The sequence below is a fragment of the Rhinolophus sinicus genome, chromosome 3 (assembly GCF_057876585.1).
Source record: "Rhinolophus sinicus isolate RSI-liver-muscle chromosome 3, RSI-T2T, whole genome shotgun sequence".
NCBI lineage: Eukaryota > Metazoa > Chordata > Mammalia > Chiroptera > Rhinolophidae > Rhinolophus > Rhinolophus sinicus.
Genome location: NC_142503.1, coordinates 186,850,470 through 186,878,442, shown reverse-complemented (window position 1 = coordinate 186,878,442; position 27,973 = coordinate 186,850,470). Strand labels below are relative to the sequence as shown.

The 27,973-nt window shown below is 39.0% G+C and overlaps 1 protein-coding gene across 4 annotated transcripts in view; it reads right to left on the bottom strand.

Annotated features, from left to right (window-relative positions):
• Nucleotides 1-142: 142 nt before the first annotated feature.
• Nucleotides 143-27,973, bottom strand: part of FLRT2 (fibronectin leucine rich transmembrane protein 2) — a 100,704-nt gene continuing 72,873 nt past the window's right edge. For 3 of the 4 annotated variants that reach the window (XM_019731120.3, XM_019731118.3, XM_019731121.3), the window contains one exon: nucleotides 143-14,802. In XM_019731120.3, the coding sequence (XP_019586679.1) occupies nucleotides 12,401-14,383 (1,983 nt within the window). In that variant the 5' untranslated portion in view covers nucleotides 14,384-14,802 and the 3' untranslated portion in view covers nucleotides 143-12,400. Of the gene's footprint in view, nucleotides 14,803-26,926; nucleotides 27,048-27,973 lie in introns of those variants that run through there. The other variant, XM_088797439.1, reaches the window with a different exon arrangement.

Genomic DNA, 27,973 nt, shown 5'->3' with positions numbered 1-27,973 from the left:
CTGCCATACATAACAGTTTGTAAAAGAGATGAATAGATAATGATACCTCAATCTGAGTTCCAATGAGCACTTTCTACAACACAATTAAAAGCCATTCATTTAAAATATCAATCATTAGACTGTTGTAAATTATTGGAAAGTCTGCATTATATACACATCTTTAATAAAACAGTGTTTCATTATTAAATTCAGGTGTATCATGTAAGCACATGAAGCTATTGTTAACTGGCAGGGGTATTTAGGCAACAATTTTAAGACTATAAACATTTTGAAATTAACATCCATTGTTATCTGTTAAGTAGTAATTTTGTAAATGCTTTGAAGGTCCTGGAAAGAAGTATTTTCTAATTATTCTAAAAACTCGTCCCTTATTTATTTAAGACCAAAATTGCATTCTTTTTCAAGTTTCAATGATAAGAAGTGTCAGAGTCAAGAGTTGAAATCTGTTCTCTTTCATCAAAAATAAGCCACATTTAGCATTTTCCTGGATATTGTTTTCATAATTCCTTTCCTGTTGACTAAAGTTTAATAGCTAATGCATACAAGGCCTATAAAAATAGAAGATGCATTCAATGTTTTAAGAAACAATTTTGCTTTATAAAATTGTTATTGTAGGGAACTCTGTCTTTGATACGTTTTATAGAAATAATGTTTTATAAATATGTCTACCTAGTAATATGGCTTGAATTTCCCTATTTTGAGGGAAAGGTAATTGAGTTAATAAGAATGAGTTTTGTTTCACTTGCTTGTCTTTCTATTCATTTGCAATTTTTCAGCCATATGGATTTAAATGAATCACATTCACTGTACTGGACACTTAGCATAAATTACCCCATTGACTTCTCAGGAGTATTAGTATTCCATTTTACATATGAGGAAACTGAGGCTTAGGCACATTCAATAACAGCACACAGGTACAAAGTGGGAGTTCTTTACCATTCCACAAATCCTGCTTTTAATGAACAGGCATGTTGCTTCCCAAACATTGACTTTATTTGGTGCTATAACTTACAGCCAACATGTCAGTCTTTATAATAAAGACAACGAAATTAAGTGTTTGAATGCTTTCTCTTTTCTATCCCATATACATCATCCTGAAATTTATAAGAACATAGGACATAAGTCAGCCCAATTTACTAAAGCTAAACTTCATGGAAAATTAACAAGGATGAAATTGAATTTAAAGTCCAAAAGAACTTAAGAAATCAACCGAACTCCTATGCTTTGGGCTAGAAGAAACAAGCCAGAGAGATGAATGGTTTTATCCAAGATCCAAGGGAGACATGAGGTATGTAGCCCAACTTTTTGGACATTTATTCCATATAATTTCAGAAAGTAGCTGACATCTATTGAGAATTTGGTATTGGTGAGACCCTATGCTGTATTGTTTTTGCTAAGTTTTGTAATTTCATTTGTACAGGTGAGGAAATTGAAGCATAAATGTGCCCAAGGCTGACGGTTAGAATGGAACAAAAATGAATCTAGTTCTAGACAACTTTGAACTCAGAATCAAAGGAATTTATCATGTTTCAATAATTTTGTTCCTCATCCAATAAGCTATATAGAAACGGCTGTTCTCAGATGGTAGTGACCTCCATTCCAAAGCAACTGGTTTCCTCTTACTTCAGATACACCAGTGGAGTATACTGTATTCCACCTATGAGAGCTGATATATAAAGTATTTAACAATAGAAAGATCTGGGGACCAACCTTTCAAAACAGACACTGGACCAAATGAATAGTAATTGGTTATGGACCACGGGAATGCCAGTAGTGATTTCTAACTACCCTGAAACCAATTAAACTCTGCAGACAAGGACTAGAAGAGAAAGGATATTTCCCCCCTACCATTCAAATATCTGATATTCTGCATTTATTGAGCAATAATAAAAAGGGAAATAATGTTAATATAGACCCCGTGAGGGAGCTGCTTTGAGGCTATTTTACCTACCAGCAACAGAAAGTGTACAAAAGGGAGAAAAACAACACTACCCAGCTGAAGAGGATGTGTGTCTCTTAATTACAGCTAGATTACAAGATTAAGAATGGTATTGATTGTAAAAAGTGACTGCATGACAGCTGGTAGACTATTATATCTGCATTGCAGAGCCATTAAAATGCTCTTCCATTTGGTAGCTACGATCCCCACTATCTGTCAACCAAATGTGGATGTACGTCGTGTGTTTGGTCATGTAGAATGAAATAAAACTATGTCATTTAACAGAGAACTCTGAAACAAAGTTACTATCTTGATTTTAAAATGTTTTCACTTTCCTAATGTCTTCTGAACACTCCTTCTCAGGACCATTTGATACTCACAGTTCCTGAATAAATTTTCAGCAATAACCACACCTGTATGTGCTCGGCAGATCAGAGAGGAAATATACTACACCACAAAGGAGTCTATTATCTTCCCCTTCAATAATGCTGTTCAGTGGTGTCATGCGGGATGTCATGGCAGGTGGCATGCAGGGTCTCTAGTCCCACTTCCCACATAAGACCGCAGGGCATGGTGAGGCCAAAAAGGCACACCCACGGAGCCATAGGCAGGGGAGACATACCACTGTAGTCTCGCTGGCGGCTAGGTTGGAGACACAGGAAGCAAACATCTGCCATCACCCCACAAGGGGTCATCCTGCACCAGTCTCGCTTGCTAGCTGCAATCCGCCGTGCTAACTGCAATCTGCTCTTGCCAGCCACCATCTTCTTGTTAGCCCCCATTTGCTGCTAGTGTAGCCACAGCAGTTGTATTAGTGGGCAATGGCTCACTGGTTACAGCTGATGGCCAACTAGCCACAGCTGATGGCCATCCAATCACAGTTGATGGCCATTTACTACCTGAGCCAGCACCTTTCCACGTGAGGCCGAGAGCCTGGAAATTGCACTCCTGGCTCTGTCCCTACAAATGGTCTCACTCACTTGGACGGAGAGCCTGGTATTATTCTGCTTTAACCTGTGATACCTCACTTTCCCCAATGTTTCCAGAAAAAGAGAATAGGGAAAATGGAAAACTCCCTGTAAGACTTGTATTGGAAATGGTTGTACAGGTATGTGGAATTTGAGATGCAAATTACCTTTAAATAGATGATCCTTTGTCATGCAGGGACCCTGGTCCGGCTCCCGCTCTTGGCAGGTGGACACAGAGCATCATGAAGCCAAAAAGGAACACCAGTGGAGCCGTGGATAGGGGAGTCATACCACTATAATCTCGCTGGCAGCTGGGTCGGAGACACAGGAAGCAGGAGCCACATGATCTGCAACTTGCCATCCGCTTATCTGCCAACCAACCCACTCCACTTGTTAGCGGCAATCCACACTTGCTAGTTCAGCCACGGCAGTTATATTAGTGGCTAATGGCTACCTGGTTACAGCTAATGGCTAACTTGTCACAGCTGATAGCCATTAACCACCCAAGCCAGCACCTTTCCACGTGAGGCCGAGAGCCTAGAAACTGCCCTCTGGGACTCTGTCCCCACATCTTTACATATAATTCTGATCTTAAAATGCAAGAAGTTTGTTTTCCTCGCATAAAGTTGGCAATGTGTCACCCTGTGCCTGTGAGTTGGGTTTGGCTGAAAAATACATGGTGCTTGATTTTATATATTCAGTCCCAGCTACTGTGTTAACTGTTCTACATGACTTCAATTCTGACAACCACTATATGTATTAGACTTCACTGTCTCCATTTACAGCAAAATAATCCAATGCCTATAAACTATAGATTATTAACAATGCCAATTGGCAGGTCAATGGCAAAGGCACGTTCCCAAAATAAGTCAGCCTAAGTCTGACTTCTTCATAACCATCACTCTCCACAGTCTCCCTCTTTATAGGATTATCCTTTCTAGAAGAGAACTATTTATTTTCATGGTAATAGCCAAGATAATACAATATGAACCTTTAAATGATGTGTGCCACATTTTAGACATAGGATGTGACACAGTGAATGACTGTCCCTTTTGATATTGCTGATGGAAACAAACAAAAAATAATATCTACCTCTGCTTTTACATGTGAAGAATTCATTTTGACGAGCAAACTGTCAAAATGGTTTACTTCAACTTTGTGTCTACCCATACTTTTCATGATAATGACATTTTGTTGCAAGACAATTCTTTATTTCTTTATATGCCCGGCTCAGGGCTTTGAGATTGTCTGTAAAATGTGAAAAGGACGTTCTTCAAGTCATTTTAATAGCTCTCTCAGCCTCCCTTGTGGGTGTAGACATGTCCTGATTCCTTCTAAAGCTTTCGAATCAGATTAGTGTGTGGCCAGCAAATAATCACCGAAATAAAAGTTCTGGAAAAAATAGTAATGGGTAAACCAAAAGATTTTAAAGAAAATGTACATGTTCTGCTGCTTCTTGTAAAATGCATACTGTGGTGTTTGAACAAGGCCTGTTCCACATAATTCAGAATTCCGCAGCTCTTTCTGAGGCTTATTTTTAAGTCGTCCAGCCACAGGGACAAAGTAGCTGTTATTTGAGCTGCTGCTCTGGGTGGGTGGAGCCCGTACCCCACAAGGAGCCTGATATCACTGTAGTGCCTCATGTGCTCCATTCACACTGTTTCTAAAAGGAGGTATTGGGCATCTGCCAGAGACTGGATACCATATTCAGCTTCCAATGAAACAACAATTGATAGAATGTGTGCTCTGTCTTCAGGGGTGTCAGAGAACAGCCATGAAACAGACCCATGAAAACATGTAACACAGAGGTGCTATAAATAGAAGTATTTTAAAGTTACACTGCACCGGAGGAGTCAGATGGTTGACAGGTGTGATTCAAGAAGCTTTCTCAGCCAGGTTGTGGGGGTGGTATTTGAATTGTATCCTGAAGGAGGAACATGCCAGGCAAAGGAGAAAGTGAATGTCATAGAATGAAAAGACCTTGAGCAGAATTACAGTCTGAGGAGCTTGAGATCTCTTGGAGATAGACTGAAAGCTTTTGGTCTATTCATTTTAAATATGTATCTAAAATATAACACATATGACTGAGGAGGAAATACTGGTAAGGAATGCCAGGCATGGCGTATGCTCGTATGTTACACAAGGAGTTTGATTTGTGTCTTGAAAATAAGACGATGCCACCGTCAGGTATTCTTTTTAGGTTACCTTTTGTCCCACAGTGTGTAGGAAAGGTTGAAGTGGGAACAGACTAGAGGAAGGGTCTCAACCATGTCCGAGTTAGGAAACATAGAAGCAAATGTATGTGAGAGAGCGCGAAAGTGCTGGAGCGAGGATGACTGGCTGATTATCTACATACTGGAGGGTAAGCATTCAAAGGTAAAGAGGCAGGAACAGCCTAGACCTTGGGTTGAATACCAGCAGCCTCTTGGAAGGACTTTTGATGATGTAAAGTTTACTCTCCTGGAAGTCTTATTCAGCACCAAAACTAACCAGGCCTCCGCAAATATCTGCTAAATGAAAAGAAAACTAACAAAGGTCCATACTACCCAAACCAGAGAGTTTGGCAGACTCTGAGCCAGCACAGTTTCATATTTGATTAGGAAAAGATTGACCCAATATGGAGGTTTAATATGTCATGGAAATGATAAGAATCCCCCTAAGGGTATATTGAAGTTTTCATCTAGTTTAGACTTCATATAAGGAAAATGGACAAATGCAATCATCAGTTGGTATGCGTCTGCTAAAATGACATCTGGTTTGGAATATAACATTAAAAAGTTTTTATCTTTAACTTTCTGTATAACTAATGAAAATAAAGCTTGTATAATATCCTCTAAAGAACACATTCTTTATTTGTGCTACAAAAAAAAAAAAAAAAAAAAGGTGTAAGTGCAGAAATCAGTCTGCTAATGCCCTAATAGATTCTGACATATGAGCATCTTCAGCAGGATCTACAAAATACTTAGAGCAACCTCTCAAGTATAAAAATATTCATTACTAAAAATAACCTGACTCAAGGCCTTTTAATAGTTCTCTTAGCTCACCCTATGGGTGTAGACATATCTGGATTCCATCTGAAGCTTTCAAATCAGATAAATGTGCAGCCATCAAATAATCACAAAAACAGAATTTCTATTACAAAATGGGAATGGCTGACCAAGGGATTTTAACCACATAAATATTTTGAGGTTTATAAAAATATTACCTTGGTTTGTGACAGTAAGTAATATATGCATCTGGAGTGAAGTTATGATATATCCATCATCAAAAAATCTTAAGCCATTGACTAAGAATTTGTCCTAAAGGCTAATCAGCCTTAAGTCAAGTCAATTTATTAACAGGCAAGAAAACAGTTAAGAAACCATGTTGTCATGCTTGGGGTTAATTCCTGACTCTGTCATTTACAGGGTTTGTGATTATGGACCAATCATTTCACTTCTCAGGAAGCTGAGTTTGAAAATCTGAAAAATTAAGAGAGTGCACCTTACAAGATTAAAGACAAAATGCAATCAAGTGTATCAAAGCATTTTGAATACAGTTTTACATACACATAAGTGCTCAGTAATTGTCAGGTGCCATTATTATTATTTTAGATTGATTCCTATTCTGGTGCATAACGGAAATTTAAGAGGTTGCCTGTGTAATTACCAAATACAATTCTTAAATTTTCAATTACTTGGTATAAATTTGAAAATTTAATTCAAATTGAGTTCTGATTTTATCAACTCACTGTCATGGTTTCATCTATTAAACAACAAGATCATCTAATATATACAACAGATGCATCATCAAATTTACCAACACGTATGTATGTCTCTTTTGTCACCTTAGATACTCTGTTGAGTTTAATGAGAACATGTTAAGTCATTACATGGGCTCTCAGACTCTAGAATGTGTTAGAACACGAGTTTATTACACAATCTGTAAGCTCCTTAGCAGTGGAGTCCTATTTTTCTCTGAATCCCTAGTAGACCATAAGATCATCCTCTGTAGAAACTGGATGAGGAGGAAATACATTGAAATGAAGAACAAATTTCTTCAGGAACACTGTAGAGTAGAAAGTATGCTTGAGTTGGCTAAGACTGTATTTTATTCATCTATGAGACCTCTGAACTCAGCCCAGTGCCTGGAACAGAGTGGAGTTTAATAAACTTCTTTGAATGAATGTTATTCCTTGACTAAGGGTCTGGTCTTTATAGAATGAGGTTTGTAACTCTTGGCAAAAGTAACAAAAAAATACACGGACATTATTTTACATGAGATCTCCCAAATGTAATATGAATCCCGTTACTACTGTCTTTCATAGCAAATTTTCCAACAGAGCTTCTACAAATAATTAATACTAGTTAACTGAAACGTCATGATTTTATTTCCTGATTCAATCTCTGTGAAATATATTATTAGTGAAATGGCCAAGAGGGGATAGAAAAAGGGGTTCTGGAAAATCATGAGATTAATCCGGAGTTGAACTTGAATAGAAACTTTTTCATGAGTGTTCTTTCAAAGTATGGGTTGATGACCTACAAAAAATTCTGAGGTTGAAAAAGACCATAACAATTCTTGAGGAAAATTGACATTTAAAACCAATAGTGTATATTATGAAATAGGAAAAAAAGACTATTCTGATTAGGTAACTACATTGGTATTTATATCCTAAACAACATATATTTCACAAATACAAAATAACATGCTCAATGTATGTGTGTTATATTTAAAAGGTATTCATAGGAACAAACAATTTAGTGGGGACATGAAGATTTCATGTAAATCCCTCACATGAAAAGGATCAAACGGCCTTAAAACACCGACGTTGTCTTCAAGGTAAGAGAAAACGAAAAATCCTTCATTCTTATCATCCTCCTGCATCATCAGGAAGCATCTCTCATTTATCTTTAACACTAAAGAGTATTGCCTATAACCCAATAAACTTACTCAGATAAACACAATGTGGTTTTCTTTTAAAATAAGCCTTTACTGAATATATCAACAAGGTACTGTATAGTGTAGAGTGAAATTTGTAGTTAACAACGTGTGCGACATGGTAGGTCTCAGAGGATGTGTGATGCAGAATCTTCCAGCCCCTTGCAGTCCCTTGTCAGCGAGAACGCACTAAACACAAACCAGAAGCAAATCAACATATGGTTTAAACAATAACAAATCATTAGGATTAACTTTCAGTGAAGATATACTGGTCCTATGAGGGACACACAGTGGCAATGATTTCTTCACCTTGCCTTGAAAAGGTTTAAATCTTACATCCCATAGATATCTTTACAAATGTCCCAGCGTGTGCGTGTGTGTGTGTGTGTGTGTGTGTGTGTGTGTACATGCACATGTGTTTTATACTAGTTTAAAAATGTCTGTTGCGATGGCCTTGCTTTGTGCTCTTTTGGTGAGTGTGCTGTTAGAGAAACAAAGACTTTAGCAAAATAATCTGAATTGTGTGTTATAACAACAGTATTATATGTGTACAAAAGTTTCTCCCCACAATCAGTGACAAGCATCCCCCATCGCCAACAGTTCTAATTCGACCTTCCTGAAGAAATTAGAGAAGGAGGTAAGCTACAGCTTCCTACATTAGCATTTTAACTTAAAAAAAAAAAAAAAAAAAATAAGAGCATTGGCAAGATTCGACAAGACTAAGAACTAGAACGGGTTCTTTTTGTTTGTTTGTTTTATGTATATATGTATCTCTTTCCCATTGGGGCACTCTTTTCTGCTTTGCTTTCCCACGCAGCTGGAAATGTAAGTCATGAGCAAAACCATTCTTCTCACGTTCTAAAAGCAAAACTTAATGTCTCCTTGTTCTAGGTTAGAGAAAAATGCTATAAGCAAAGACATCAATGGAAATTAACCACTTCACTGTCAAAAGTTGCAATGGGCTCTGCAGCTAAGGTTGGTTGGTCAAGGCCACCTCTGCCCCCTGTGGGTTACAACAATATCGCCTTTTGTTTAGAATGGATGCTCTGCTAACAATATGAAGAGCGTGTCCTCCTCAGTGGGGAAGGAAATTCTGACTCCTGTGAAATGACGAAGACCCTTAAGGTCTGTACTAGTAGGAAATGGATCAATAATATTAGCTACTTCATTACTACCTTTTACCAGACTGGTCACATGACACACCTTTTTGTTTTTAACCTCAGGAAAAAGAAAATATCTAATATATTTTAACCAATATCCAGAAAATTAGAAATAGCATTGTTTCTCACAGGGTAGAATGTTTTCCACTTGTTACACAAGGACAATAGGCAGGGGAACACATTCTTTGTCTCTCCCTGCGATTGTCCCGTGATGGGCCGCTAACGCATTTGATGGTTTTGAGGAAAGCCCAGGGTCTGTCCATGATCGAACACATCTTTCCAAACAAGTAGGTATAAATGACAGCCCTGGGAATGAATAACGGTCAATAATATGTGTGATCATGGCTATGTCTTTTCCTCTTAGAATTTCCTCTGCGTGGTCACATACTGTCTCAGATCACCTCATTTGGTCAGCATCAATTTCTTTATAAACCAGTGAGGATGGCTTTGTTCATGCTCTTGGCCTGCACCTTCAACCTTGACTCTTGACCTCAAAATATAGTAATGCCAGCAAGAAAGGCCCAGAGACAGTGCAGATGTATTAACAAAAGTCATTCTCATGACTAAAAATGTCAATCAAAACATAATCCACCACTGATGGTTGTTCAGTGATTTTCCTAAGACACATCAGACATTAGAAATCCCATAATGTGCTTTTTATCCTGGTGTAGGTGAGAGCCTCAGGGATGCTATGACAAATGGGGGATTGATTTTCATTTTAGCCATCTTTGTCATGTAGTGCACAAGATCAAACTAAAGTCTGTAACTAGATACTATCTCTTTAGGAACACCTTCTAGCAAAGGAACCTCTTCAGATTACCCTAACCATTTCACATGACTAGGTTCCCGTGGTACCACTTAAGTCCCAAATAGTTCTGTGAATCCCACAAAACATTATAGAAGCCTCTCCAACCTTGATCTTCTTGGCTCAGAGCAAAGATATTTCAGCAACCAAGTATCCTACTAGGGGTTATACACACAACACTAATAAATGAGAAAGGCTATTTTGTGGATAAAAGTGGGGGAAAAACTGTCAAAAGTCAGAGTACCATCATTTGAACACTTAGTTCTATCTACACAGCCCAGGGGAAGAGGACAGTGGAAGGGAATTATCCAGTTAAATACACAAAACCCCATGTCATTGTCCTGAATTTTAGATGGCTTACTGATACACGGATCACCTTCATGGACTGCCTTATCCCTTCATTATGTGGACCCAGCTTTAAAAGCGCAAAGGCCAAAACTAACTAGCTAATAGACTAAAATGGAAACCAAAATCACTGTAGAATTAATTCAAATTAATTTGCAGCTAATTTCAGCTCAACTGACTGCACAGTTTCAATTCTTGTGTCTACAACATTATATCTTCAGTTATATTTTCTGCTTATTCTGTGGGACAAGGGAGATTAAAACATATAAGCTGGGGTTATATTATTAAGGAAAATAAAGCTCTTACTATAAAGAAAAACTTGCATAGCATTTCATACCTAAACTTTTACAAAGACGACAAATCACAGTTCTATTTTGTTTAGAGAGAGAGAGAAAGAGAACAAAACTATTGTGACATTAACTTCATGGGCCCCTAAAATAATGGCCAATGGTAAAGGAAATAGGCAACACAGAGTGAAATCCCTAAATTTAATCTTGAAAAGAATTCAAGGGTGTCTTTTATAGATAATGTATGTAATCTATAGCCCTTCTACATCTCAGGGTTGAAAAGGAATAAATTATATATGCTTTCCGAAGATTGGCATTGCTTAAAAAATATTTGGAATAAAGCAGGGACTTCCCTCTCTTCTCTCTGCCCTTTGCTCTGTGTCCACTCTGCCAAGACGAGGGCAACAAACCCTGGCTCTCTCACTCGGTCATTTTTCATCTGGTATCCTGTTATTATAAGATTGATGATCCCGCCACAATTCCCAAAGAAGAGGAACATCCAAGATTGAAAAGGAATACATGAAATTTCAAAATTAGGACAGGATCAAAGTCAGTCCAAGGTGGAAACTCAATATTGCTCTTAAAACAAACAAACAAACAAACAAAAACATTATTTCGACCAGCTTTGATGTGTCCTTACAGAATTATTACCAGTGAAAATAAGTATACATTTTAAAGTATGTAAATACAGATGGATATTCTGTGCAACCAAAACTGGCATCTGTAATTTTCTTTCAAATTTTGAGCAGAGGGGGGAAGAAACAACAAATGAAGCATAACACAGCTAATTATGAAAATACATGTGAGGTGATTGGAAGACAAGAATTTGTGAGGGAATAAAGGTATTAATTCAAGCTATTTCAACATGATACTAACAAAGGCAGTTGACATAGTATAGTAGAACCACTGATCACTTGCTTTTGTCTAAATGGTATCAATAATTTTTAAATAATAAGTGGTTTTAGTATATTGCAAACATTAATCCCTTGTCGGTCTAAATATCATGTTGACATAGCTGCAATGAAGCTACCCAAATAATTCTCATTATCAAAAATAATTCCATTCAATATAATCTTCCCATTATTTTATTAGCCTCTTCTAAAAAAAGTATTCTAGAATATATCTCTGTTGAAGGTGATTCAACCTGACATATACTTTGAACAGTAACGCTTTTAAAGGGAGTTTTCTTGCCTGGACATCATTCCTGTCCCTGAAGATGACTAAAATCAGACCCACATTTCTAACTGTTATCACATAGGACTGGGGAAACATGAGGAATGATTTCTAAGTTCCCAGTCGGAAAGCCAACACCCAGGTTTAAGGGTCTTTTCAAAGCTCCTGCCATTTTCTTGATTCTGTCAGGTTGGGTTAATTTATCTCACAGGAACTGACTTCCTTGTGATGCTTTCTCCATTTCCTGTTTTGGGTCAAGTCAGGGTAAACTACCTCCTTTCTTATATTTGGGAATTTTTAACTTTTCTTCCAGATCAGGAAGTATAGAAATAGCATGGAGATATCTGGGCCATTTCTTGTTTGAACCCTATTATTTATCCGACCATGATGAGTCCATTTTAATCCGCCCTCTCATCTTCCTACCAGCTCTAGGAAAGGAATTTTTTCTGACAGCTTCGACGGCAAAGTGGTTAGTGGGCCTCATAAGGAAGAATCACTCATTCTTTTGCCTTGGCGTTGGGTTCTCTTTGTACAACCCTGTACAGTACTTCAGCAACTATTTTTTTTTTAAGATTTAAAAAGCAAAGAGTTACAAAACTGTTTGTAATTAACTTGAAATAGAAAAGATAGCACTTTTTTTTAAATCCCATTATATAGTACACCGTATAAATTACAGAGTATTCAAATGCACAAATGCATCTGTGTAACATTTATCAAATGTAATTTGCGTGTCTTTACGTGCACACACGTGTGTGTTCTCAAGAGTGTTACTGTCCGCCTTGATGACGCTGGACCTCTGGCTGTCACGTATGGCAGTGCTCCAGGTCTGGCACACTGCTGTTGCAGTATCGCATGTTATTGGGGATATGGCAGTCTGTGTAATTAATGCCCCCGTTCGGGGTGTAAATGGGCTGCAGTCTGAAATCTCCTTTAAGGAGCTGATCGTTATTTAAAGAGACGATCTGAAAGCTGGTTTCTGTCATCTCCAGGATGGAATTGTCCTTCTTCGTGCCTGCCTCGCAGTAGTCATCTTTCCGCCGGCCTCGGTTGTATTTCCACTTCTGGGAGGTGTAGCGCCCCTTTTTGTGCATGTGCCAGCAAAAGACGCTGAGCAAGACCACGAGCACAAATATCACTGCACCCCCGATCAGGCCCGCCAGCAGAAACGGGGAGCCCATGCTGTGGGAAGTCGTCTGCTCGTGGCTGGAAGCCGTGTTGCTGCCATTGTTCAAATAGGAGGCATGGGTGGTGGCCTCAGAACAAATGGTATCTTCTACAGCTCGGTAGTTAAAAGCATCCAGTGGCACTAAACAAATCCGATAGGTGGATCTGGGCTCCAAATTGACCAGGCTCAAATGTTGCTTCTCACCACTGAGTATGCGTTCCTGAACAATGCCCCCTACTAAACTGTGGCCCATTTTCACCCACGTGAGTTTGTATGCCATCACAGTAAAAAGAGAGAGCCAGCTGACTTGAATGGATGTGTCATTCACAAAATGGATAGACAGTTGGATCCGTTCGGAAATAGGTGGAGTCACTCTTTCTCTGCCATCCCAGTCAGGAATCGTGGGAAGTTTCGAGGTGGTAGGCGTTGGAGGCGGATAGCTTCTGCTAGGGGTTGGGACGGAGAGTGTGGGAGGCTGAGTTGTTGGAGAAGCTGTACTTGGGGCTGGGGTGAAGAGAGGCAGGCCAGGGGTCGTGGTGGGACATGACAAAAGATTCATATTCAACTCCCTGACAGCCATCCCCCGGACTTGTTCAGGACCTTGGCACATGAAACCTCGCACGTTGAGAGATGAAGGGATGTATTTGAGCCACTCTGTGACCCACTTTATACTGCAGTCACAAAACCAAGGGTTATTCCGAGCAGTGAGCTGCTTCAGGTTGGAGAGATTATCGAAGACCCCTTGCGTCAACATGCGCAGTTGGTTGTTGGATATATCCAGCCGTTCCAGCTTACGGAGATTTGAGAAGGCTGTCAAAGGGATGTGGTTTATCTGGTTGTCCTGCAGACAGAGGCGGATCAGATGCGTACCTGGGAGATCCGGTGGGGGGTGGGAGAGCGAATTCCTCACGATTGAAAATTCCTTGAGCTTGGTAAGATGGCTGAAGGTGCCCTCAGCAATGCCCTTGTTGGTCAGGAGGTTCCCGTCCACAATCAGACGCTCCAAGCTCGTGAGGTTCTGAAAGGCCATGTCTGATATGACAGCAATTCTATTTTCATCCACTCTCAGCTCTTGCAAGTCCACGGGAAGCCCAACAGGCACACTGCTCAGGTGATTCTTGGATAGAAACAACAACTTGAGGCTAATAGCCTCCCGGAAGGCCCCGTCTTCCACCCCCACTGTGGATATAGAATTGTCATCCAGGTGCAGCTCTTCGAGCTTCAAGAGCTGGGCCAGGGCCGCTCGTGAAATGGTCTGAATATTGTTTTCCTGCAAATGGAGAACTCGGACGTTCTTGGGAAGGTTCATGGGGAACTCATCCAGTTGGTTGCCGTAAAGGTAGACCGTGTGCACCGACTGTACGTTGTGCAGTTCTGCAGGAAATCCAGCATTATTAATTTGGTTGTTGTGGAGGTAGAGTACGGTTACGCCCTCCGGGATCCCAAGAGGCACTGAGGTCAAGCTTCGCTCGTTACAGTAGACAAAGTTCTTGTCGCAGCGACACACGCTGGGGCAAGCCAGGAGTTTGGACACTTGTGAGTAGAGCCCCAGGGAAATGACAAGCCAAGATTTCAGGAAAAAAGCCCCATGGCTGGGCCACTGTGTGGTCTGTAGGCCCATTTCTGATGTACAGAAAGAAAATACAATGTGGTGGGGAAAAGAAAAAAAAATAGAGAGCAAAACCAAAATGACTGGATGAGGTTCTGTCAAAGTCCAGAACTCCAACTAGAGGAAAAGTCCTGAAGACCCACGGTAAAGAATCTTCCTGTGGTCTCTGGTCTTATCAGCCTGTATTGCCCTCCTTGTTATTGTCCTCCATGTGCCAAAAAAACAAACAACAACAACAACAACAAAAAAAAAATATATATATATATATATATATATTCAATAGAGAGAATTTTCCACACGGGCAATGAATGAAGCCAAGTTATCAGTGGTCAACAGGGGCCCAGCTGGGCACGCAGAACTCCCTTCTTCTATTGTAGGTCAGGTCAGTGCTGATCAGCCTATGAACTTCTTGGTTTAGCTCAATGTGCAATCTGTTGTAGAAAGTAGAAAGAAAAGAGTCAGTTCAGGGCAGTAATGGAAGGAGTGCTGATCTGACTGTACACCTTTCAAGAACGACATGACTGGGTCTAAATGACTAAAGGCATGTGATTTGTGTTAAGTGATACTTTAAGTTTAGTTGAAAAGGTATTCAAGAAATGAAAATGACTCAATTACCTTCAAAAGAAAACCGTACTGTTACCTCTCACTATCAGTGATCCTATTGTGAATTTTACAATCCCAATCAGTACTTTCTCATACGTATGCATTTGCATAACCAAATAGACAGGTGTACCGGGCACCTTGCTGAATCAATCCACTGACTCAAACGATGATCACCTACAAATCCAACTGGTCGCAGTCTTGTGTCAAGACGAAACAAGTGACTTAGTGACTAATAAAATTTAAGGGAAAAAAATATATGAAACACTTTCCAGTTATAAATTAACAAATACAAAATAGGGACTGACAAAGTCATTTCAAGGACACAGCCCTTTAATCTGACACTGACTAAGCAGTATAAACTTAATGCACAGAAAAAAGCATGTGTGAAAGCAGAGAGAAGACTTTTTTTCCCCACGTTTTGCTTCCTCTCATCTTCCTCTTCCTCCAAAATAGCTTACACTCCAGTTACCAAATAGAATAACCAAATTGCAGTCCATGCCACATTTCCACTTATCCCCTCTTTCGGGACTTCCAGGTGCACACGAGATACACTGATGTGGTCCCTTTGAGAAGCTCATGACTGGGAATACATTGTTTTTCGACAACACAACCTTTCTCCTATCTGTGAGTTTCTTCTTCTTTTAAAGAAGGACTTTCAGCAAATTTTGAAATAATAGAAGACACAGTTGGGGAAGTAAAGGCAACCCACAGATAGTAATCGTGCCTTCTTGCTCCTGAACGTGTTCCATCTGTTTTTAGATTAAAGAGGTAAAGAAGTTAATTGAAAGGTGCCAGATTTGATTTTCCTACAAAATAAGCTAACATGACAGGACATGGCAAGCTATGAGTCTCTTAATTCTCACCAATACCTAGAGATTGAAATAACTTATATCTAAAAGCACAGAGGAACTATTTGAAACTGTCCCCTTAACTATCTTTAGAAACATAATTTAAAAAGAGAAAAAAAAAATTAAGTGTCAAGGATATTTTAAATTTGTTCTATAAAATATTGTGAACCATCTAAAAAAATGCCTTTGATAACCAGACATGGTAAAATCCATTTTTTATTATTCAGAAACCTTAAAAGGGTGTGGGGAGTCTCTTTCCAGGCAAAAACAGATAAATGCGATACTTTATAATAATCAAGCATTATTTGTTAAACTTACAAATGTATGGTTTGCCACTGACGAGGAGCCATCCCCTCTGGTAAAATCCCTATATGGAATTTATAATACAACCAAGGGAGGTATAGGAAAAATGGGTGAAATGCCATCAGCTTGGTGCCATCCATAGCCTTCAAAGTTTCACACCATCTCAATGTTCCTAGTAGCTTGCTACTCAGGTGTGACCCCTGGTCTGGCAGCATAAGTTTGACCTCGGAAGTTGTTGGAAACCCAGAATCTTCATGTTAGTGAGAGCCTAGGGTGCACACATTAAAATTTGAAAAGCACTACTCTAAACAGTGCCATCTTATTTGATCACTCAAATGTTTTAATTTAATGTGAAATATGTGTGAGAGCATGTCAAATGACTCTTTTGTAAGGAGTAAAGGCATATAAGGCATACAAATCACTTTTGTCTCTAAGAAATAGTCTCAAATCATATATGTCAATGACATCTTATAGGTGGAGCAGTGTTATGACTATGTATGTCCCTTGGCCCCAATGGACTCTTGAAAAATGTTTGAATGACAAGCACTGATGCCTGGTAGGAGCTTCAAGAGCTGTTTGTAATCAGAGGAGCCCATTTTTATAAAACATGATTTATTTGAGAACAAAAAAACTGTTTGATGTTATTAGCATTCACTCTTCAAAAGAGGGAGGAAAGTGCGACCAAAAGAATAGAACTTAATACATTTTTCAGTATTGCCTAGTAATCTTCAAAGTGTGATGGCAGCACAAAGTGAACAGAATTGGCTGTTCTGGGGGGAAAAACAGCTGTTCCAGGTTCTCTAAGTGCCTATGTAAAAATAATAGATGTTTAACTGTGCTTACATGCCAAGTTGTAGGGCCTAGAAAACAATAAACCAATACTTGAGGATGACAGAATTGACTTCGGAAGTTAGTCAGCTAGCAACATCAAGGCAATAATCATTGGGAGTTAACAAAGTGTCAGGGAGGGACCTGGGGACTCGACGTATTCAAACTGTAAATTTTCCACTTGCCTGAGATGTGTCCTGTGGAGGAGGAGAGAGAAAGGCCCATCAGCCAACCCTCTGTCCCAGGTAGTCATTGTCCCCTTGCAGGTGGGACTTACTTAGGATTGGTTCCCTTATAGTTATGTAATAAAAGGCTGTGGTCCTGAAGAAAGCTCCTCATAGGATTCCATGGGCCATACTGTCCCTGTGTATCCACCTTCATAGGGAAAAAGTCCCATCTAGATCACAGTGGGTTGATCAGCTATGTGACAAGTACAATTTCTTCCTTGCTTCCTTCCTCTCCTTCTTTTTCTTTTTTTTACAAAATATATTCTGTTCCTTTTCTTAAAGTTAGGTATGCCCCCCCCATACCTTTTTACATTCGTTGTACTTGCAAAAATATTTTAAAATATGTGTATGTATATTTGTATGTGCACAGAAAACATTTACAAATACGAGTCGATTACAGAAAGTTGGACAATTATGAATGAAAACCAACTCTCAGAGTTTTCTTTGAGCTTCTTGGGAACCCCACAAAATAACTGTGCATGGTAGATTTGTTCTCATCCTTGGATCAACAGCAACCTATATATTATGTCAACCAATATATTCTATCTTTGTTCAAAATAGTGCAAGTGGAAAATTATAAACACATAGGGGAAAAAAAAACATTTTTAAATTTCAGTAGGCTACAATTTCCTCTATATTTTCAGCTCTAATTCCTACTGCATACTGAGGGCAGATATCCTTTTATACCTTAAGCTGGAAACTGTATTTAGAGAGAAAGTAGTATAGTGTAATTGTCAAAAGCCTAAGCCCTGAGTTCTCATCCTACCTCTGACACCTGGGTAACTGTAGGATTTTGGGTAAATTACTTAACCTTTTAAGTCTTAGTCTCCTCATATGAGAAATGAGGATAATGATAGATCCTAATTCACAACACTCTTGAGAGGATTAAGTAGGATAATATTTGTGCAAAGCTTATATGGTGTCTGACACACGGCAGGAATGTGATAATTATAAACTATTATTCTCTGTGTACCTGTTACTGATAGTAATATCCAAAGAGGTGAATCCCAATATGTAGAGCAAAAATAAAATCACCAATGACCTGCCAAGTTCTGTGCACTTTCACTTACCTCAGGATGTCTCAACCTCAGCACTACTGACATTGTGGGCCCAACAATTCCTTTGTTGTGGGGCTGCCATGAGCACCCAAACATATCTGCAGACATTGCCATATGAGGTCTGACACTTAAGTTTGCGAACTCATCTTAGAAAAAGTGCTACATAACTCATTGCTGAATATCACTATGGTCACCTTCTAATTACTCCCCTTGGGAAGCTATGCACTGATGCCAGCACCTAGTCCTCCCTTCAAAGCAATTTTGGAACTCTTTCTGGAATGACCATCAGAGCTGTCATTGTATGATGCTTGATGTCCTGTATGTCATCCAAATGTCTTCCTTTCAATATTTCCTTTATCTTTGGGTAAAGAAAGAAGTCATTGGGGGCGAGATCAGGTGAGTAGGGAGGGTGTTCCAATACAGTTATTTGTTTACTGGCTAAAAACTCCCTCACAGACAGTGCCATGTGAGCTGGTGCATTGTCGTGATGCAAGAGCCATGCATTGCTGGCAAAAAGTTCAGGACGTCTAACTTTTTCATGCAGCCTTTCAGCACTTCCAAGTAGTAAACTTGGTTAACTGTTTGTCCAGTTGGTACAAATTCATAATGAATAAAAAAGGTTAGCAACATCGTTGCAACAAGTTCGCGAACTTAATTGTCGGACCTCGTATATGTCCCCTGGGGTGGCAAAACCTCCCCCAAGTTGAAAGTCACGGACCTGTACCATCTTCTAAGTACCTTAGAAGGTTAACATTATTATTCTGATTTTATAGAGAACACTGAAGATCCATTTCTAATAAACAGAACCTAAAAATGCTCCTTGCCACGGACACCAGAAAAGCATGAAAATGCAATGTTTTTCATTCATTTATTCAACCTGTATTTTTGGGGCACTAGAATGAGGACACAGTCTTTTGCGGAGCTGATGTGATTTTTGGGCTTCCTGAGGCTTAGTTTCCAGAGGGGAGAGAAATGACTAAGCAGGGGATTACGGTACTGTGTGAAAAGCTCTAACTTAGTCCAGCAGGTATCAGGAAAAGAGCTAAGGGGAAGGATTGTCTATGTGATGATCTGAAGGACACGAATGTGCAAGCCCAGGAAGAAATCTGAGAAGCTCTGCACAAAGATCCAAGCTGGTTGTAATGTGGATCGAGATGCGCAACCCAGCTCAGCCGAGGGAAGGAATTAAACTTTGACTGCACAGGACTTTCCCCCCGTCTGCTTTGCACTGAGGTAGTCCTTCCTGTTCCCAGTAAATAATAAACGAACCTATGTTTCAAAATAATTAGCCATTTCATTTGTGAGTCTCTAACTGTTGGGAATAAAAAGATTGTGCTTTATAAGATGAATTTCAAATATTAAGAGCAAAATTTTTTTTTTATTTTCTTTTTTTTTTTTTTCTTTCTTTCTTTCCTATTTGTTTCAATGCTGCATTGAACACATTTCCCCTGCAGGAAACTGGAGATTATGAAGAATGGCTTAATGGAAGGTGCTCGGTAAAAATAGAAATTTTCATTTAAAAGCTGAAAACACAGTTTGAAAAGCCTGAGTGTAAATCAACATCGAAGAAACGCTTTTTGGAGACAGCGAGACCCTGGCTCTGCCAGTCCGTTAAAGATGACAGGACCAGCAGAGGTTATTCCAGGCTACTTTACTTTAACTCTTTTCATAGGAAACAAGACTCAAAGCACAAATCATGTAAAAGCTTCCTGCAAAGTGTTTCTCTCCTAGTGCTTCCTAAGAAGGGGTTTTTTGTTTGTTTGTTGTTGTTTTTTTAGTTAATTCCAGGAGCCCATATTCCAGGAGAGCTTAGTAAACTCAGACTATAAAAACCATAGTACAGAAAATCGGAACTGTCAATAAGCATGCCCGGTTGCATAATATAATGATACTAGGACAAAACTAATAAAACCTTAATGTTTTCAGCATTGGCTAGATTGTGACAAGACAGCACATTGCATGAAGTGACACAAATGAGAAAGCTAACACGAAGAGGGGTTCTCCTACAAAAGTATCGTAGGGTACATCCCACTTAGAGCTTCTGGAGTTAGGCAGTTCATGCTTAAAATCCGACACACACAGGTGCAGGAGCCTAAGTTTACTACAAATGTCTTTATTACAATCTGGAAACACTAAAGCAATTTATAGATCTTGTACACATTTCCACATTCCTGAAGATAGGTTATAAATACTGTTCGTACAACAATCAGGAGAGTTCAATAGTTAGCTGGCCAAGATGTGGGGATTCACAAAGGAATTTGGGGAAAATATAAAAGTAGACACCCCCTAACTGGAAACCGTTTTTCCATCTCATTCACTGAAACTCAACCAAGCCCTTAAAGTTTCTCATTAGACAAATATTTTTTTCTTTGCTAAAACAAAGAGAGAAAGAAGGGAAGAGAGAAGGAGGGAAGGAAAGAAAGGAAACACTTTAACAGTTGACAATTTCCTGGCTCCAGTCCGTCTAGAATTGAAAACATTAAAATTGGACTTACAAAAAAAAAAAAAAAAGCTATTCTCCTGGCAAGCATAAAGCTAACACATTTGAAGAGTTGTTCTCACAAGATTTCCAATGCAGTTGGTTCAAATAATAAGGATAAGTTTAGAACAAGCAACTAGTGTTACAAACTCAAATGCATAACCTTTGAAGACACATTCATTACTGCCACAGACTGCTCTCAATTTCTTAATCCACTGGGGAGCTTCCACTGACCATCCCGTGGGTCCATTAAAATCTGCATAATTTAGGACTGCAAAACTGGGCCTTCAGGGTGTTCAATAAACCCAGTGGTGAGCAGACACTAAAAGAGAAGAATTTTATTAAGACAGCACCAACAGAATTAAAGAAAAAAGGGTATGGTCCACAAAGGATGAACTCCCTACAGCTCACATCTATATACTTTCAGTACATTTCAAAGGGTTCATTGAAGTTCACTCATTCATTGTTCAAACAGATACTGAACACCACGTGTTTCAGGCATAGAAAATAGCTGATTTATAAACTCTTATTTTGGGGAGAGATCTTTCCCATCATCTCATGCAGTGACTCCCCCAAACCCAAGGTTAATCCAAAGCACTAGGGGAAGGTGATAAAAAAATGAAGGTTTCTAGGTCCTGCCCTTGCAGATTCTGATTTGATAGGTCTGCAAAGAAGGCTGGGCATGTACATTTTGTCAGCTTTCCCCATTTGTATCTGATGATCAGCCACTTTAAGTTTCGGCTACCCAGGCACTCACTATCAGGAATTGCTTTCAGAGCATTGAGACAACTGGTCCTTCTCTCTCTGGGGTCAGACCAACATGTGAGAGGTGGAGTGGTGGCATGGTGGTGTATAAGGAGCAAAGAATTTAGCTTTGACCTCAGCTCAGCCACTCATTGATGGCATGACAATAGTCACCTGACAACCTTTCTGAACCTCACTTTATTTTGTCTCAAGAAAGGATAGTAAGTCGTACTTACGAAATTGTTGGGAAGACAAGATAAGGCATGTCGAGTTACTAAGAGTGCCAAGTAGTGATTAAATACATTCCATACACTGATTTAAGAGAGGTGAGATGGTGCAGTGAGCATGAGCTGGGATCTGGGGACAGGTGTCCTGAATAACTTTCTCACTTACTAGCTGTGCTAACTTGGGAACATTACTTTACCTTCCTGTACCCCACATAACTCATATATAAGTAGAGAAAAGGATGTATTATTCACTTGTGGATGTTGTAGGACTACAAATCACTTAGAATATTGTCTAACACATAGAAAACATAAACTCATTGTGTGCTGGTCATTCCTATCACTAGCTTAATAACAACAGTGGATACTACTCAGCCATGAAAAAGAATGAAATCATGCATTTCCGACAACATGGATGGACTGTGAAGGTATTATGTTAAGGAAGTAAGTCAGAGAAAGACATCTACAACATGTTTTTACAAATAGGTAGAATTTAAAACAAAACACAAACAAATTCATATAACACTGGTGGTTATCAGAGGGGCGGGCTGAGGGAGAAAAAACTGGGTGAATGGAGTCAACTGTATGGAGAAAGATGGTAAATAGAATTGTAGTGATGATCACTTTGTAGTGAACACAGATGTCAAGTTACATGTTATAACCCTGAAAGTTATATAATATTATATACCAATTTTACTGCAGTAAAGAAAATAAAAATAACAAGTAACGAAAAGTCTCCTGCTCCAGGCAGCTTTTGTCCCTAAATTTGGTAGAGTTTCGGTTCTTTTAAATCCATCAAATTTCACTTTCCTCTAACTTTCATTCATTATTTTGATCACAATTTCTTTCCTTTGGAGATACACACCTACACCTTCCCAGCCATCAATCCTGCAACTATGTGGACATATTTATTGGCTTTCTGCGATCTTCTCCTCTCCTGTGTAAATGTCCCATTTCTTTCATTTCCTCCAGACTCTTGGCAATTCTGATGCCTTCACTGGTAACGTTTTCTTGATATGTGTGGCCCAGAATGGAAAACAAGACACAATGTAGTCTGATCAGCACCAAGGACAGCCTAGCATATACTTGAGGAGTGACCTCTCCTTGCCATGGAGCTAATTACTAAAACGGTAACTATGGCATGGCCCCTGGTGTTGAGTAGAAGTTCATTTCAGATCAAATAACTCTTTGCACAAAGCTCTTTACAATTCCAAAAGCATTTCAATATTTCATTTCATTTAATCACACAACAACCAACAGGAAATATGTATACTGACTTTGAATGAAGTCCATAGAGATAAAGCAATTTGCCTGAAGCCATATAGATAGTTTAGATAGAAGATGGTATTGTACATTTTCCATAAGAAAATACTCGCTTTGAGTATGATTTTCTTATGAATGGTATTAAAACCAACACCAACTTCTCTGAAAAAATGAAAGCTCCCCCTACTGCTTCAATTTACAAAACTAGCAATAGCCTAGTACTTGAAGCAGGTAACACTTCCAAGCTGGACCGGTGCATACGTGAAGGGTGATTAGCCAGGGACCTGCGATCCACTCTCCTCACGTCACGACAAGGCTCAACGGGAGTAGAAAACCAAGTGGCTGCCCCGCTGATGAGCAGCATTGAGGTGCCAAGAATTGAGGGTGTTTGAAAGATTTGACAGCTCCTTACCGGATGGTAGAAAGACAGACAACAAAGTTTCCTTGCCTACTGCAGTGTCAAAAAGTCCCAGATTGGTTGCCATCACATTGTACAGCTTGGGAAGATCTTTATGTGGGGCCGCTGTGGGAAAAGCTATTGAAGGTGAAAATAATTGCCAACTGCCCAACACACGACCTCTATATGTATACTCATCATTTGGGATGAGGTGCCATAGATATCATGAGTTCCATGAATTTCATGGGGGGAAAAAAAAAATCCATAGAAAGTGGAATCAGTAACCCACCAAACAGTAAATTTAAGGAAAATCTTGCTAGAACTTTCTTTTCTCTACAAAACACAATATCCATGCAATCCCGTAAGAGCACTTAACTCCAAAAAGCCTGAAAGGTTTCTTCTTTCATCTTCTGCCCTATAATTCAAACTTGCAGTGCTCATTCCAGCATTCATCTGGAATGGGGGAAGAGATAAGTCCATTCCCATCATCCCTTCTTCCTGCCCTTTCTTTTTTGGAAGGCAATCTATGCTGGGATAGAATAAGAGATTTGAGCACAATGTTGATACAATTTTGACAACTCAAAAGAAGGAATAAGCAGATAATTATACTCATTATTCATTCCTAGGCTCCTGTACATTTCCAACTTGAGTTCAGATGCAGATAAATATTCAAATATCTATTGAGCATTAGCCAATGCTAGTATTGTGAAATATTTACAGAGCTATAAAGAATAAGATTTTATTATAGCTAATTTACAAATGAGGAAATGACCTTGGAGAAATGTGTGACTTACTCAAGTTCAAATAGTAGCAAATCCTAGAGATAGAATTGCAACTCAGTTTTCCTGGTTTAAAAAAATCAGTGCCCTTCCCTCTCCTTTTCAGTTTAGACTTTACAATCTATCATTTCAAAAATTCTGCCAACACCCAAGATTCCCTGACCTTCTGTTCTTTCATTGCACCCATCCAACCAACCGCTCACCCAATCACAAGCCCTATCTCCCCAGTGCCTGCCTGAGTTTCAGATTCCCACTAGAGAAAGTCATCTAACAATACAGACTAGGTCTACCTTAAACAAGAAATTCTCTATCTAAAGTGAGACCTCACCCCATCTAGCAATCCTATTATACTTCTCTGGAAAAATCCCTCCCCTATTCTCCTCAAAGATGGCTTCAACCCTCACTCTCGTTAGATCTCCAGACCTTTTCCCCTCACTCTCAGCAGAAAACCTGATTTGAATAAGCAGTTAACTAGAAGACATGAGACAGGATCTCCCACATCTTTCTGTTGCGAAGCATATGAGTCCACCTTCATCCTTACCTACTTTACCTACTTTCTTTTCCTTAAAGGTTGACCATATCATCTCTTCCTTGGAACCCTTGCCCTACAGGCCTCTCTAGAACATAAGTCCCTATCTTTTCCTTCCCTTTGTGTGTATGTAACTTCTCACTGTCAAACTTTTCAACATTCTCCAGTATTTTTCCTTTAAAAAAATAAAAATCACCTTGACCAAAATCCTCTCCCCCTGCAGCTGTTGTCACATTTCTCTCCTGACTTTTAGCCAAATTCCTAAAATGAACAGTCCATCAGAAATGTCTGTTCTCTCACCTCCCACTCATCTCTTATCATCTCACTCCACACTGGTTCCTGCCTGACTTTCCCACAAGCATCTCTCCCTGATGTCAACAGTCAGCCCCAGGTTGCGAAATCCAAAAGGCTCTGCCTGTCTCCCTCCTACTTGATCTCACAGCATCATTTCGACTTGTTGTGCATGCCCTTCTAGAAACATTCTCAGTCCATGGTTACCATGACACCAGTGTCTGCTGGTTTTCTTCCAATTCCTTCTTCTATTTCCTATTCTTCAGGCTCTCCTTCTTTAATTCTAGCCACTCAGTGTGAATCCAGTAAGCTCAGGTCTAGGGACTGGTATTCTTGGCCCTCTATAGGCTATGGAATTCAAGCCTTAAGCTTAAATTATCATCTCTATGCAAATGAATCATATATGTAAATCTCCATCCTACACTGTCTTTTTAATTGCTTATCTTGACTTACTTCAGTATTTCAAGATCACTTACAACAGGGGTGTCAAAACTGCAGCCCGAGGGCCAACTGCAGTCAATAATACATTGTTAATTGGCCCGCAGCAAATTCCAAAAATATATTTAGTTTACTTAAATAAACCAGGTGAGGCAATAAGTACTTCACCTCGAGTGAGTGGCCCGGCTGTTTGTGTATTTTACCGCATATGGCCCTTGGTAAAAAACGTTGAAAAAAGTTTGGGCACCACTGACTTAACAATTTAGCATTTATAATTTCAGATACTTTTAAAGAACTTTACATGCATTGACTCCTAATAAAACAATGCATTTTATACTGTTATTACCCCCAAAGAAGGAATGAGTGTTCCAGGTAAAGGAGCTTCTCCAAGGCCAATCAGCAGATAAGTGACAGGCATGGGATTTGAACTTGGGCATGGTTGGAGAGCCTTGCTCCTAACCCATGTCCTGCCTCCCTGTAAGCTGCACGCAGCCAGAGATGAGTCTGCTTTTGCTCACTAATGTTTCCTCAGAGATGAGAGAAGCACGTGGCAGAGATTCAAGAAGTGTTTGTGGAATAAATGAACGGAGCAAAGAACGACCTTCACATGATGACTTTGTTTGAAGAGGCCATCTGTAAAAAATGCTCCGACATCTTCCATGTGAGGTCTCTCAAGGGATCACCAAGATAATATTTCAGAACCAGCTTTAAGGGGTTTAAGCTACAATATCCTACCCAGAGAGATTGAGGATAGATAGATGAATGAAGTGTCCCCGAACACAAAGAAGTTCGATGACCTTAGAAAAAAGGGCATAGAACATGCAGCTAGAAAATAATTGCACTTACGACAGCACTAGACTTGTTTTACAAAAATAACATCAAATTATGTGTTCTTATTGACTGACAGCACTACTGAAATAGGGTCAGTATGACCCACTGTTACCAACTTCATCTGATGAAAGGCAAGTCTGATCACACTAGATACCTAATACTTCAGTTCCATGATGCTTATGACCTGACTGCAGGTAAGTCTTTATGACCTACCATAGAAAAATATAGATATTTCTCCTGTAACACTGATGACTTATAAATATTTCCATAAGTTCAGTGTGACAGTTCAACTGTGCTTTAATTGCACACCACTTTACCATTCCACCGAGTTAGAATCAATACAAAATAGGCCAACATCTTTGAGAGAGATAAAAACACTTATGAAAAAAATAAACTGAATCCCAAATATGAACATGGCCCATTTTCCCACCAAAATATTGTACCATCTATGTAATATGCATAATGAAACAGAAAATCGGATGTCTCCTTCACAAGGAGAATACAGATTTCAGTCAGCAATATTGATTAGCACATAGAATGAAATTACATAGTGTGTATTACCAGGTGAGTTATCTGGTTTTGAGTCTAAAAAATGAAAAATTCATTGCTTATGCCTATTTTGGTATCATAGGGAGAGTTCTGAATGTAAATGGTGTAAAAATTCCTCACTGAATAAATAGATTTTACAATGTACCTTCTCGTCTTCCAAATACCTGTCATGCTGAAGTGTCAGGCTATGTTCAGGCGACTATTTCTGGATTTAGGGGATGAGCAGGGACAGGAAACAGAATAAAGATGATCATTTCTTATCCTTGACCCTCTCCTTCTCTCAAGGACATTTCTCCACCCTGAAACATGATCAGATGTGGGTTAAGATAAAAATCAAGTGATTTCCAAGACATGAAATAAAACCCCAGATGACAAACATCAGCATCATATCCAATGTAGCTACGAAGAGCACACAGGGGATAATTGAAAAGAAAATAGTAAAAAATACAAAAGATTTTAAAAGCTACCTTAAAAAAAAAAAAAAAAAATCTATGCTGGTGGCCTTTCTCATTTGAATAAATTTTGAGATATGTTCCCCAAACACAGAGGAATTTAAACATATAAGCAGATCCTTTCTGAGGTTTATATACAGTCAGGCACTGCTTTCATTTATGGACACTGCAGGTTTCCAACTTTACCAAAAAACAAGAAGATACTTTCTTAAGTGTATTTTGTTTCTAAAAAAGAGCTCTTGCAAAAAAAAGAAGAAGAAAAAAAAAAGAAAATAAGAGACATAACTTATTTTTTTGTTTGTTTGTTTTGAATAGATTTTGGAGTTTTATTGAAATCTTACATGAGCAAGAAATTTAAAATCCCATCAGAGAACAAATCTTCATGGCTTTAACGTTTAAGCCAAATAAATTTTGTAAGCTAGATTTCAAAATGGTGGGAAGTTATAACAATTTAAAAACAGTTAACCTGCTTCTAGGAATGCAAAACATACAATCATAGGTTATTTTCAATACAAGAAAACTTAAAGTTGTTTGCTTTAATTTCTTAAAACTACTAAGACAAAGCACTAGCTTATATTTTTATTTACAGCATACTCCATACTCCTCTGTAATCTATCTCAAATCCAAAAAAATGAAACTGTCCAAAACCAAAGGGTCTGCAAAATCATGATTTAACAGTGTGCTCAGCTTGTTTTGAAGCTAAAATGATGCCTGAAATGATAAAAGCATTGTAACCCCCAGGAAAGCAAACTATAGTCT